The sequence below is a fragment of the Macaca fascicularis genome, chromosome 2 (assembly GCF_037993035.2).
Source record: "Macaca fascicularis isolate 582-1 chromosome 2, T2T-MFA8v1.1".
NCBI classification, from domain to species: Eukaryota; Metazoa; Chordata; class Mammalia; order Primates; family Cercopithecidae; genus Macaca; species Macaca fascicularis.
This window is the reverse complement of record NC_088376.1, coordinates 8,423,446-8,436,780: the sequence shown is the minus strand read 5'-3', so window position 1 is coordinate 8,436,780 and position 13,335 is coordinate 8,423,446. Positions and strand designations below refer to the sequence as shown.

Sequence of the window (13,335 nt, the reverse complement as noted above, 5' to 3'; positions counted from 1 at the left end):
AGACACAAAGAGGGTGAACAATCTGGAGAACTGTAAAAGGGAAGGTGGAGCTTCACCTAGAATTTCAAAGGAACCTGAAATGGCAAAATGACATTTCCCTTATCAAACTTAAAAAATCTTTAAAGCTACAATTCACTTACATTTAGCTTTGAGGTAATAGATTTTATAACTATTAGTAAAATTCCCTAAAAGGCATTGTTTCATACCTTACTATACATACATTTCTTTCAAGCCTCAGAATAGTACAGATTCTTTTACAAGCTATGATTAGTCAAATTTATTCTTAAAACTGCCTGCACTTGATTAAATTAATTCTCCAAATTTTTCACTGTCTCTGTCTCCAATAGTATTTTTTGTTTTTTATCCCGTTTTCTATCTAAGTATTAAAAATTACCAGTATTTTATTTTTACTTATTTATTTTTTTTGGAGACGGGGTTGGTCTTGAACTCCTTTACTCAATCAATCTTCCCGCTTCTACCTCCCAAAGTGTTGGGATTACAGGCATGAGGCATTGAGCCCAGCCTAAAAATTACCAGTATTTATTTTTTAAATGGCAGGTTTCGCACACTATAATTTTCTTTTTCTTTTTTGAGACAGGGTCTTGCTCTGTTACCCTGGCTAGAGTGCAGTGGTGCAATCATGGCTCACTGCAGCCTCAAACTCCTGGGCTCAAGTGATCCTCCCACCTCAGCCTCCCAAAGCACTGAGATTACTGGTGTGAGTCACTATGCCCAGCCTGTAAATCTTTAATTTTTCTTTCCCATATTTAATTTCACTGTTTTGATACAAAACATCTCTGAATTGACACTACATAATCACATAGGAGTGCTTCTGTTTATTACGTTAATCAATATTATAGCTATATACACATTTGTTTTTTTCAGTGGACTGTGACTTACTTGGAGATAGGAGGAGTGTCTTACTCATCTTCATATCTCCAGGGCCTTAAAAAAGAAGGTTACATCTAAAAGGCCTCAGTACTTTTTTTAACTGCTGATAGAGAAAAGAGTTCAACTTAATGAAAACTAATAGCTAGCATTCTTTATTTGGGATCTTTCTCTTTCGTTTGTTTTTGTTTTTTTAGAGGAGAATTATATCATTTGGTAAACATTCAGTGTTGTGCATGTGGAATCTCTAGCCGGAGGAATTATTTCCTTCTTTTTTTTTTTTTGAGACAGAGTCTCACTCTGTCACCCAGGCTGGAGTGCAGTGGTGTGATCTCGGCTCACTGCAAGCTCTGCCTCCTGGGTTCACACCATTCTCCTGCCTCAGTCTCCCATGTAGCTGGGACTACAGGCGTCCGCCACCACGGCCAGCTAATTTTTTTTTTTTTTGTATTTTTAGTAGAGACGGGGTTTCACCATGTTAGCCAGGAGGGTCTCGATCTCCTGACCTCGTGATCCGCCCGTCTCGGCCTCCCAAAGTGCTGGGATTACAGGCCTGAGCCACAGCGCCCGGCCTACTTCCTTCTCTTTCCTGAAGAAGCTGATTAACTCTGCTGTTCTGCACTTCAGCAAGGCAGAAGTGTCTCAACAGAATATGGCCTTACAGCAATAGAGAGTGGAAGAAAGACAAACATCTGTTCCCCAACTATTAATTTTACAACAGAGGCAGATATTAGAGTGGGAAACATCCTAGTTTTCTTTAGTGAGACTCTTTTCATGCCTGAAACCTTTGGACTTCAATCTGATTGCTCTTGGCGTTCCTTTGCTTCATTTTGTTCATTATCTCTTCATCCTTCTTCCTCTCTTTCTGTATCACTCTTTGGCTCCCTCCTTCCCTCCCTCTCTCTTTTTCTCTCTAATATTTTTTTCTTTCACCTGACCTCCTCTTATTTCCCCCACTTCGCAGTCTTCTGTGAGTTGGCATTTTTGTTTTGTGACAAGTTGCTTCCTAAGAATATATGTGACACAGAGCTAACCCAAAGAAAACTTACAGGTTGCAGTGGATTATTTATAAATAATTGGGTTTGGGAACTTTACAAGTTGAATAAGAAATATAGTCATTCTGGAGTTTGAAAGTCAAAACTAAGATGTGTTAGTTTGTACTGTTAAAGCAACCTGTCTCATCATGTTAGGACAATAAGTAGAGAAAGCTATCTGATCTTTTCTATAAGCGGAGCTACTGCAGCTACGGAGAACTAGATACGGGATATGAGCCCAGCGCTTTGCATCTTGAAGACAGAAGTTCTATTTCCAATAGATTTCTCCTCTAAAAGTTATCTAGCTGCAGCCAAACTTTTGAAATAAACATTATAATTCATCAGTGGGCAAACTGTCATCTAGTATCATCCAGTATAAATTGTCCTTATCTAACTCTCTAACCTTGATGCCCAGTCTTTTGTTTTTTTTTTTTTTTTTTTTTTTTTTTTTTTTTTTTTTTTGAGGCAGGGTCTCGCTCTATTGCCTAGGCTGGAATGCAGTGGCATGATCTCGGCTCACTGCAGCCTCTGCCTCCCAGGTTCAAGCAAGAGTAGCTGGGATTACAGGCATACCACCACACTTGGCTAATTTTTGTATTTTTAGTAGAGTCGGGGTTTCACCATGTTGGCCAGGTCGGTCCCGGTCTCCTGACTTCAGGTGATCCACCCTCCTCAGCCTCCCAAAGTGCTGGGATTACAGGCATGAACCACCACACCTGGGCCAGTCATCTTAAATATGGCTAAATGTTAAAATCAGTGTTTTTCTATCTAGGGTGATTTTGACCTCCAAGTGCATTTTGCAATATATGGAGACATTTTTTGTTATCACAGCTTGGAGAGGGGTGGAATGTGTTACTACTGATATAACATGTAAAGGCCAAGAATGTTGCTGGCCATCCTAAAATGCACAGGACAGCTTGACACAACAAAGAATTATTCATCGCAGAATATCAATCAGCCCAGGTTGAGAAACCCAGACTGAAATGCTTATTGACCTGAAAACCTGTAAACCCCACTGTTTAACTGAGCCCTTGGTATTCCTATAGAAACAATGATTGATTGACTGTGAAAGTCTCTGTCCCTGGTGGCATTTATAAATAGCATGTATTAGAATCAAATGCTGATGTTGATCCTGGATTTCAAATAAAAATATTATTTTAAAGTAGCATATGCTTCAGTGGAGAAATAATTTGTATGGTCTACTGGATTAGTCTTTGATACCATAATTTGAGCTCATTTTTTAAAAAATAGCCAAATCTGGTTTTAAGGTAATTCTCTGTGCCTGGGGTCTTAATTGTGTGTCAGTTTCTCTATGCAAATCTATTGATTTTGGCAGACTTACAAATTTGGCATTCAGGCAAGAAGAATATGTCAAAATTGGCTCAAATTTCCTGTGCTTCCAGATTTGTTAACAGTTTCTTTGTTTTGTATTCATTTATTTTATTACACATTTTGCTTTTATACATTCCTTTCCAGGGTCCCAGTACAATTAAACTGCAATTCCCAGAAGTTTTCTGCTATGTGCACAAAAACGGAATCTAATATTTGTAGATAATGAATTCCAGCAGGATCATTCTGATAGCTCTGCACTTCTAGAAATTCTGACGTTTTGGATCTCCCCCTTTCTGGCTCCTATCCCTCTACTTCCCTTCCAAAGAAGATCCTTTGCCTCATTCATTTTCATTAAGCTAACTGGGAGACAGCATTGACTCACGTTCTTGTTTCTGAGTTTTTCCCAGAAGTAGGCAGAACAGAGTGCAAGAAATAACACTGCATAAGAAGATTGTGGCTTTTATTTCAGGGTCTCTTTCATGTAGCAAATAATGCAAGTGGCACGCTGTGTGTTTCGTTTTAACTTCGTTAAGCTTGTGTTTTCACAGTGGATCTTACAAATAGTGGTCAATGGCAATTTCACAGAAATGGAAGTCAGCATTCTTGGATTCTAATCCTGGTCCTTCTCTTACGGTGCTGTAAAATTTGGGCCACTCAGTTCTCTTTTGGCCTTTATTTTCCATCTGTAAAATGGATGCCTGGAATACTAATGTTCCATTAATGTGGCAGGGTGCAGCTGCAGAAAGATAGGGTGGTAAAGGGTGGAGAGAAAGAATGCCTTTAAAAAAAATCCATCAGAGGGGCTCTATTTTAATATACTTTATATAGAAATGACACTGTAGCTTTCATCTGTGTATCCAAAACCCCAATCTAGAAACTCGCATTGGCCCCTCTAGAATAAAAGATTTTAAACATCACTTCCTCCATGAAACCAGTTTCTGGTCTTCCTATTACTCACTTAAATATGACTCTTTCTTTCTTATGAACTTTCAAAGACAGAGAAAATTTTGTAAAGAATCCCATGCATCTAATTTACCTGATGCACGAATTCTTGCCATAAACAATATTCTTGACAGCCCCAATGTCAGAATCACAGACCTGAAGGAACCTAAATAATTAAGCTGGTCCAGCCACTTCAATTCACAGGAATTCATAGAAGATGCTCAGAGAGAGAAAAGTGAAACTTGTTGAAATCGTTAATGTACCTAGGGTTAAGTCACTTGATCATTAATGGAATAATGGGGAGTGCAATAAAAATAATCCTATAACTTGTATTATGGTTGACAATTCTCCCCATGGGTCTCATGTTATAATTATGGGCCACTTGAAATCCTCTATATTAGAAGTGAGCTCAATAATGGGAGGAACCCTATTCTAGTGTGGATCTTACAACTAGTGGTCAATGGCAATGTCACAGGGGTTGGAGGGTGTCTGGGTTCCTGGATTCTAATCCTGGATCTTCCATTTGATTGCATTTACTTTGATCAACTCAATTCTCTTTTGAGCTTTATTTTCCCATCCATAAAATGAAATGGTTGGAGTACTTTTGTTTCATGACTATGGCAGGGGGGCAGTGGCAGAAAGATAGAGAGTTGGTGGGGAACATCTTCCTCCAACCCATACCCAGGTCTTGCACAACACACATGAGGGTAAGTGACATAAAAACAGTATCAAAAAGTAGATACCTATGACTGTTTATCAGATTAAATAAGAGGCTCAATGACTTTTATTTTATTACAGCTGGAAACCTGAGCTTAGGTCTACCAACATTTTCTCTTTCCCCATTTTCTCCTCTGCTGTCTTCTTTTCAGATGTGCTTTCATTGTGCAGACCACTAAGAGGACAATGCAGGGGGAGGGCCAAGGAAAAACCGGGAAATAACTAGAGGTAACAATATAGTACAGTAGAATAGAAAAGAGTGTGGTCAAGAGAAGTAGCTTCGTTCAACAACAGTCTGCAGTCCTCTTCAGTACTAAAACCAGCAAAACAGACACACAACACTAGGAATGCCACTCAGAGGGCTGACACCAAATTATTTTTTTTTAAAGATATGTGTAGGCCATTTGGCAAATGATGACAAGGTCTGGCGGAAAATACTCGGCTAGAAAATCAGACAGCAGGAAAGGAGGGATGAAGAAAAATACAGAAAAAGAATTATAGAAGAAAGATGAATGGAAAAAAAAAAAAGACAGGAGAAATTATTTTTCCTAACGAGAAATGCAACGTTTTCCACCGGACAACTGTGACTCTTGGCTGAATAACTTATGTATCATGTGAATGAAAGTGCAGGGTGGAGGGGGCAGTCCAGGAACACGTGACTTACGTCCACTTTGTCTCTGAAGGCAATGGGTTTACTGCAGGTCTCAAGTGCACCACTGAGTCACCAGACCACCCCTCAAGGAGGTAGCCATGACTGTTACATAGAGGCTGGAAAGAGCAGGAGACTGGAAGTCAGAAACCTACATTCTGGACCAAGCTCCATTTGCTGGCCCTTCTTGATTTGTTGTGGAATCTACGAGGCCAGTGTCATCATCTGTTAAGTGACAGGGATAGATTTTTTCATGATCCTTGAGGGCCTTTCAAGCTATAGCATTTTTATAATTTTAATAACTACCACTTCCACCCTTGTTAGATTACGTTTCTTGAACAAAATCGATATCCTTCCGTCCCTCACTTCTACGTCACTGCCCCAAAGCGGTTATTTGACTTGAAGATGTTCCTTTGGAGTCTTTTCCAGCTCTAAAATCTGTGACTCTAAGAAATCCACAGTTTACTTAATTCCTTAGCAATACAAAAGAACAGTCATTATGTCAAATCCAGTAAGTTTTCATTTTAGGTGAACCTATCCATCTTTCAAAATGTATCAAGTCTCACCTATGAGGAAGTTGACATTTTATCAAGCATTTCCAAGAGAATTTCACAGTTACCCCTTTGGAGTTTATAAAAGAGCAGATGATATTAGTAACAGAATCCATTTGACTCTAAGAGACGAGGTCTATGAAGAAAGGGAGAGAGCAGTTTATTAATTTCCTTTGTTAAAGGCTAGGAAGGAATCCTGATTAACCAAGCTGATTAACCATGGGAAAATATTTGCAAGCAGTTGCTGCCCTCATTTAATTAATTACTTTTTTTTTTTTTTTTTTTGAGATGGAGTCTCACTCTGTCGCCCAGGCCGGAGTGCAGTGGCGCAGTCTCGGCTCACTGCAAGCTCCGCCTCCTGGGTTCACGCCATTCTCCTGCCTCAGTCTCCCGAGTAGCTGGGACTACAGGCGCCCGCCACCACGCCCGGCTAATTTTTTGTATTTTTAGTAGAGACAGAGTTTCACCGTGTTAGCCAGGATGGTCTCGATCTCCTGACCTCAAGATCCGCCCGCCTCGGCCTCCCAATGTACTGGGATTACAGGCGTGAGTCACCGCGCCCGGCCTCATCTAATTAAATTTTAAGCCTCTGTGGAACCTATCACTTGTAAGGGCAATGGATGACTGGTAAGGAGCTGACCAGGCTTTCAAATATGGGACAATCCCTATGAGGAACAATTGTGATTCTAATTCCTTAGCGCACAGGACCTAAAAACTAGCCAGACCAACAATCTCTCAGGTTTTCTTCCTAAGGAGTGAGACATAAAGATAGTGACCTGTACATTTTGACGATTTAAGCACAAAAAAAGTGTTCAGTTGTTAAAGAGAGGGGAGAAACGCTTCATCTTTTGAGGAAATAACCATTAGAGAAATTTCATAACAGCTATTTCAAGAAGCTATGGAATCAACCTTCTATTTGAAATAATTTGCAGATAAAATATACATATTCTACAAATAGGTAAAAAAAATTTAAATACGAGATTCAGGAAAGCATTTTTATTCTAAACTAATAAGATCTATATGGTGCACTTGTCTGGGTTTTCAATTTCTTTTTAAGGCATTCGTTCTAGAAAGAGATAGCAATTGATGAAACAGAGTAAGAGTCAGGAAGTTCCTAGAGTTTACTTTTTTTTCCCCTAGGAACCACTAATCAAATAGATTATGGTCCAGATAAAGGAAGTTTCAAGAGGACTCTAGAACCAAAACAGAATTGCCTAATGTAATTGTGTCTTTATTTTTCCCCTTTCTTTGAATCCTAATCAAATAGATTATGATCAAGATACAGGAGGTTTCAAGAGAGGACTCTAGGACCAAAACAGAATTGCCCAATGTAATTGTGTCTGTATTTTTCCCCTTCCTTTCAATCCTAAGAAGAAAAACGAAGGTCAAATGGAACAAAGCAACAATCCAGAAACAAAAGAAGCAGGGGTAAGCTTGCTTTGAGTAGAAAAATGAATAAATAAACAGCACTAGGTTTTTTTTTTTTTCTTTTCTTTTCTTTCTTTCATTTTTTTTTTTTTCCTTAAATGGCTGGGAAAAGTGGGAGGAAAAAAAAAAAAACAAAAAAAACAGACCCTGTCAAACCATTCCTGATTATAAAGGACACAGATAAGAAAGAAAAATATCCCTCATGTTTGTTTAAATTCCAGAGTTGTATATGAAACAAGTACAATATGTCAAGGGTATTTTGAAGTACAGTTTTAAGTAATAAGAACTAAAGAAGAAAAAGGGCTGTGGGAAAGGGGGTGAAAGTTTGCAACATTAGCCAGAACTTGTAAGTAGAAAATAGTGAGAAGTCAGGTAGTCAACAGTCCTGTGACGTTCTCTCCCAACTGACCAGCCAGGAAGCCAAACTACTAAAGTGAGAAATCCTCCTGCCACTGTGCAGAAATCTTCCTCAACAACATTTCATATGCATGGAACCAAGTTATTATTCATTCAACAAACGTACACTGAACGTTTACTGCTACCATCCCCCGCTTTAGGTATTTGGAGGGAAGATGGTTGCCGATGATCCAGCTCGGACCTATTGAGCCTTTATCTCTAATTTTAAATCACATTTTAATGCCCCTGATGATTAATAATAATTACTCATTTAGTATTCATCCAAATCTGGGAACCTCTGCTTTAGGAGATGCAAGAATTACTAAGACAATTCTTGATTTCGAGAAGCTCACATAAGTAATAGCAAAATTATCAGTTTTTCCAAAATGAGGTTAAAAATGAAAAATGACAGAAGAGGAACAAATTTGTTGCTGTGGGAATTCAGAAAAGGGAGAAATGATGTACTTTTGGGAGTTGTAGATGGAGTGAAGGAAGAACTCACAGAAATAGGTGCGTTCCTTAGGATGTTATGATTTGAACATGTAGAAAAGGAGGAGGAAAGGTCTATTATTTTAACTAATAATAAGAACAAACATGTCTCCAATGGTTACTGAGAATCAGGACCCATTCTGGGTGCTTTATATCACTCATCTCTTACACTTAACCTAAAACAGGAAGGTAGGTCCCATTATTTCCCTATTTTGCAGATGGGAGAACTAAAGCTGAAAAATCTGATGTAATTTGCTGACAGTCACACAGATAGAGATTGGGAACACTAAAAATTAATCCCATATCTATCCTATTCTAAAGCCTCTACACCTCCCAAGAAAGACTAAACAAGGCCAAGAGATGCAGAAGTGTCAGGCATAAGACAAAGCACTCATTGTTACCTTTGGCTGGAGGGTGGCAGAGTTGGGGAAGATAGGGCTGGGAAGGTTGAGAGGGAGCCAGGCTGTGGATGCTATGTTAAACTGTTTGAGCTTTATATGATAGCAAGAGGAAGGTCACTGAAGGTTTCTAAGCAGAGAATGCAATGATAAAAGCTATATCTTACATCTTAGGTTATGAATCATGGGTTATATCTAACAATCTTAAATGATAAAAATCAAAAGTTTGAAGAGTCTCACCCCGCCTTTAAACAAAAAGTATGGCTAGGAGCCAGGTGAAACTACTGCCTCATAGCTGTCTAGGCAAATTCCCAACATGCCAGGCCTTGAGAAAATTCAACAGAGCAAGGCTTATGAAAGATACAGTGAGTATCTGTTACCCTGCAAGACAAGGACATACTCATCCCTGGAGCTGTCCAAATCTGGCATAAGGATAGCCCTGGGGTATGCAGCATTCTCTGGGCCCTGATGTGAACCCACAGGCCAGTGGGCACAGGAAAGCTATGGGAATCAGTTTTGGAAGAATCCAGACTCCTGACTCCCAGCCCTGTGCTCATTTCAACAAATCATTTGGTATGCCACTAAATATATGACACTGAGCAAACCTCTTTACCTTTCTGTTCAACATTTAGAACAGAAATGAACCTTTCCTCATCTGTGAACCAAGAAATTGAACTCTGGGTCTCAGATTTCATGATTCTTCATCCTTCTTCCCCTCCAACATACCAGCAAGAATAACCTGCTTTCATGAGAGGCCCACTCAGCAGGATTTGGGGGAGAAGCAACATCTCCTGAGAGCTTCTATAGTTGGAAAATCTCTTAGCTGAGAATAATTGTACTTTCTTAGCTTTATGAAGCATTCCAGTCCTCCCTCACTGAATTTGATCTGGTCCCGGGTTATCCTTTAAAGTGCAAACTGATCACTGATGTCAAAAGCAATTCAGCAATACAGGGCACTATGACCATATCCAGTCACATGCAGGGAGTTCCTCATCCTAACGTCGGGGAATTAATGCCCTAGAATCCAGACCTGTCAGAGCTCAAGGATATTCTTTTATTATTTGAGAGAGTTTTTTTTTTTTTTTCAGTCTCAAAAGATGGTGTGTGCGCATATTCATAAGTGAAATTCCAAGGAAGTTAAGAAAAGGCTAAAATTGTGGAGTTCTTGGGGGCTGGGGGAGGGGGGTGCAGGGGGGGAGAAAAACCGTGATGCATTTTTAGATGTTCACAAACTCCAACTTTCAAAAATGAATTTCCAAAGGGATAAAAATGTTTTCTTCCTAAGAGATTATCAATTATGTAGATCCAAGAAACTGCCAGAGAAGTAAGGGAGAAGATGCAAGACTTGTTCTGCTCTCAGAAATATTGCTGGTAGAACTGAAATGAACATATGAAGCCACACACCTTTGAAAGAACGTCTTAAACTTCATTAATTCATTGGACAACATCCAGTAATTCACTTACAGAGTGTGACTTGTTCCTGTAATCAATTCACCACAAAAATCTGAGGTATGTTAAACCTATGGCTTCACCTTCTTTGACCTCCAACCAGGGAACGGGAGGGGAAATGACTGACAAATGCTAACATTAGCAGTGAAGCAAGCAGAATTCCAGGACCAGGGAAACCCACATATTGAGAGTTACCTCATGGTTATTTATTTTTATAGGACTGACCATGAATATGTATTCTTTCTCCACATACGAGAAAGGAAAATATGTCCAAAATTTGTGACAGAATTAACAGCAGGACTGCTAACCTCACATGGGAGACTCCCGGGAGGAGCAAGCTACAGGGACCACCCATGTTCTTCTCTGGGAACTAGCTTATGATAACGTCACTGTCAGACACTCAAGGACCCCTCTCTGCCTGGTGTTGACTGATTTCTGTGAGACCACCAGAAACTGTGTAAATCACTTAGAAGAAATCAGAGTTATGCTGCATATATGTCTCAGCAATCAGGAGGTACAAGCAAGTAGAAGACAAGTCCTGGAAAGGATTCAGGCTTTCTCCTCATTTCTTGCCCAAGATACTAGTCCAGTAACTCCAACACCTTAGCCACAATACACAGGAGGTTAAGATTTATACTGAGTTGAAATTTCATGCACTCCACCAACAGTTGCCAATCTGAGAGACCCCTACCACATATGAGGGCAGAGATTTTGTGGGATGAGCTGCAAAAGGCATTTGGATATTTGAACATGGTATGTACTTTCATCTCCTTAGATATGCAGCCTGGTCCGGCTGTGCTCACGCCTGTAATCCCAGCACTATGGGAGGCCGAGATAGGTGGATCACCTGAGGTCAGGAGTTCGAGACCAGTCTGACCAACATGGGGAAACCCCGTCTCTACTAAAAATACACACACACACACACAAATTAGCCGGGCATGGTGGTGCACACCTGTAATCCCAGCTACTCAGGAGGCTGAGGCAGGAGAATTGCTTGAGCCTGGGAGGCGGAGGTTGCAGTGAGCCAAGATTGCACCACTGCACTCCAGCCTGGGTGACAAGAGCAAAACTCCATCAAAAACAGAAAAGCAAAGCAAAGCAAAGCAGCCTGGTCCATTGGCTAGCATGACCAACCAACCCCAAAGCTTCCACTTTTCCAATAGTTGTAGAAGAGACTTTGATATATTAACATAGAAAACCAGAAAGAGGGGTTAAGAGTGTCAATTTGAAGCAAAATTGGGTGAGTGGCAGTGCAGGCTGAAGAACTCATTCAAATTCCCTCTGCTGAAGCATCCAGAGAGATCTTCAAAGTTACGTATGTGAAAAATATGTCAGTATGCACACTATACCTCCTGTCACTAACTTTAGGTAAGATAGGTATATAAAAATAAAACTAGAAGGAGAGGACTGATGCCCAGTAACCCAGTCCAACGCCTACCACCAGAAAACGGAAGCCCTCTATCAAAGGAGAAAAAGTCAACACTTAGGATGGATACTTTGACTGAGACTGCCTCAAACAGCTTGGCCTCCTCCAAGCATACCTTCTCTTTAACCTTTGATCTTTACTTTTTTGTAGGTGAAGGGGAGAAGAGGGAGAAATTTGTTTTGGAACAGGTCTTTCAACTTCACTATTTTGAAGATTCTTTTAAACTTCAGAGAAAAGGTGCAGACTACAGTATAGGAAGGATGAGAGAGGAGACAGAAGAGAAATGGGAAGGGAGCAGGGAGAAGATAACTTGTACTAGATTCAGCTTTGTCAACGCCTCCTGAATTCGTGCTGAATGCGTACTTTAACCCTCACCTTATCAGGACAGTCCTCTTTTTGAGAGAGAAGTTGACGCTGAGAAAGAGAGAAAAAGACTTGTCCAAGTTAATCAATTGTTGCGTACAGAGACAGGGCCACCAGATATCTGGATTGACAAACTGAGACACATATTTAAGGACACCCAATTTGAAAGATGGAACAGAGATGACGGGGGCAGCAGGGAGGGCTCAAGAGAGCATGTGAGAGCCGCAGGGTCTTTGGAGTGGAGGAGCGCTCTGTGGGTACCTTGATGTAGGCCCGCTGCAGGTAGTTGTAGGGCACTCTGCGCTGGAAGTCGCTGCGCACATCCTCGCTGACGCGGTGGCGGGATGCGGGGCCCCCGAGGCGCTGGGTCTCACAGCTGCGGTAACAGCGCGCCCGCCCCAACAAGGAGCGGAAAAGGGGCAGCTCGGCTCCGGGGCCCTCGCCGAGGGGCGCGAGCGGGTGGCGCGCCGCGCAGTGACGGGCACAGCGCGTGCGGATTTCCCGCAGGCGCCGGTGGCTGCGCAGCGCCGCTTCCAAGTCGCGCACCGCTTGCCGGTAGTCTCCGCTGTAGTAGGCGGCCGCGCCGCTGGCGTAGAGAAGGTCGAAAGGCTGCAGAGGCCCGGGCTCCAGCTCCAGCTCCCGGCGTGGGCTGTCCGGGGGGCCGGCCCACAGTGGCGGCGGCAGTAGCAGCGGCAGCAGCAGCAGCAGCGGCGCCCAGATGCGCTCCCGCATCCTCCGCCTCCGAGAGGCGCGGGACTGGTACGCTCAAGAGGGCTTCGGGGCACCTCCCGTCCGGGTCCCCTCTCCCACCTTCGCTCGGGGAAGCGCGCCGACCCCGCCGCGATCTGGCTACCCCGCGAGCCCCAGGTGACCGCCGGCGCTCCGCGTACGGAGAGGCGGAGGCCGTGCCTGGCCAGCCGCTCTTAAAGGGACGCCCACAGCTCACACGCTCCTCCTGCTGCCTGAGCCTCCGAGAGCCGCTCTCCCAGGCTCCCTGCGGCAGCGGCGGGGCTGCCGGGGGCGGCACACTCCAGCGCCAGCCAGAGAGCTAGCGCCGCTTGAGGCCAGCCGGGGCGAGGCGCTTTACACGAGGGTTCCCTTCTAGTTGCACACTGGATAGTATTAGCCTTCTTTTTGGGAAATAAAGAAAATCCAGCTTAGCAAGTTAGGGCCTTCATCGTATTAGGGAATCTGTGTATGGCCTCGCAGTTTGCAGAGTGCTTCACCTTCTAACGAAGCCTGGAACGCCATTTCAGACTGAATAAAACCATAG

The 13,335-nt window shown here is 42.3% G+C and overlaps 1 protein-coding gene across 1 annotated transcript in view; it reads right to left on the bottom strand.

Moving 5' to 3' along the window:
- The window catches only part of P3H2 (prolyl 3-hydroxylase 2), a 168,306-nt gene extending 155,346 nt beyond the window's left edge, over window positions 1-12,960 (bottom strand). Inside the window, exon 1 of the mRNA XM_005545415.3 lies at window positions 12,324-12,960. Within this exon, the coding sequence (XP_005545472.3) occupies window positions 12,324-12,794 (471 nt within the window). The 5' untranslated portion in view covers window positions 12,795-12,960. The remainder of the gene's footprint in view (window positions 1-12,323) is intronic.
- Window positions 12,961-13,335: the final 375 nt, after the last annotated feature.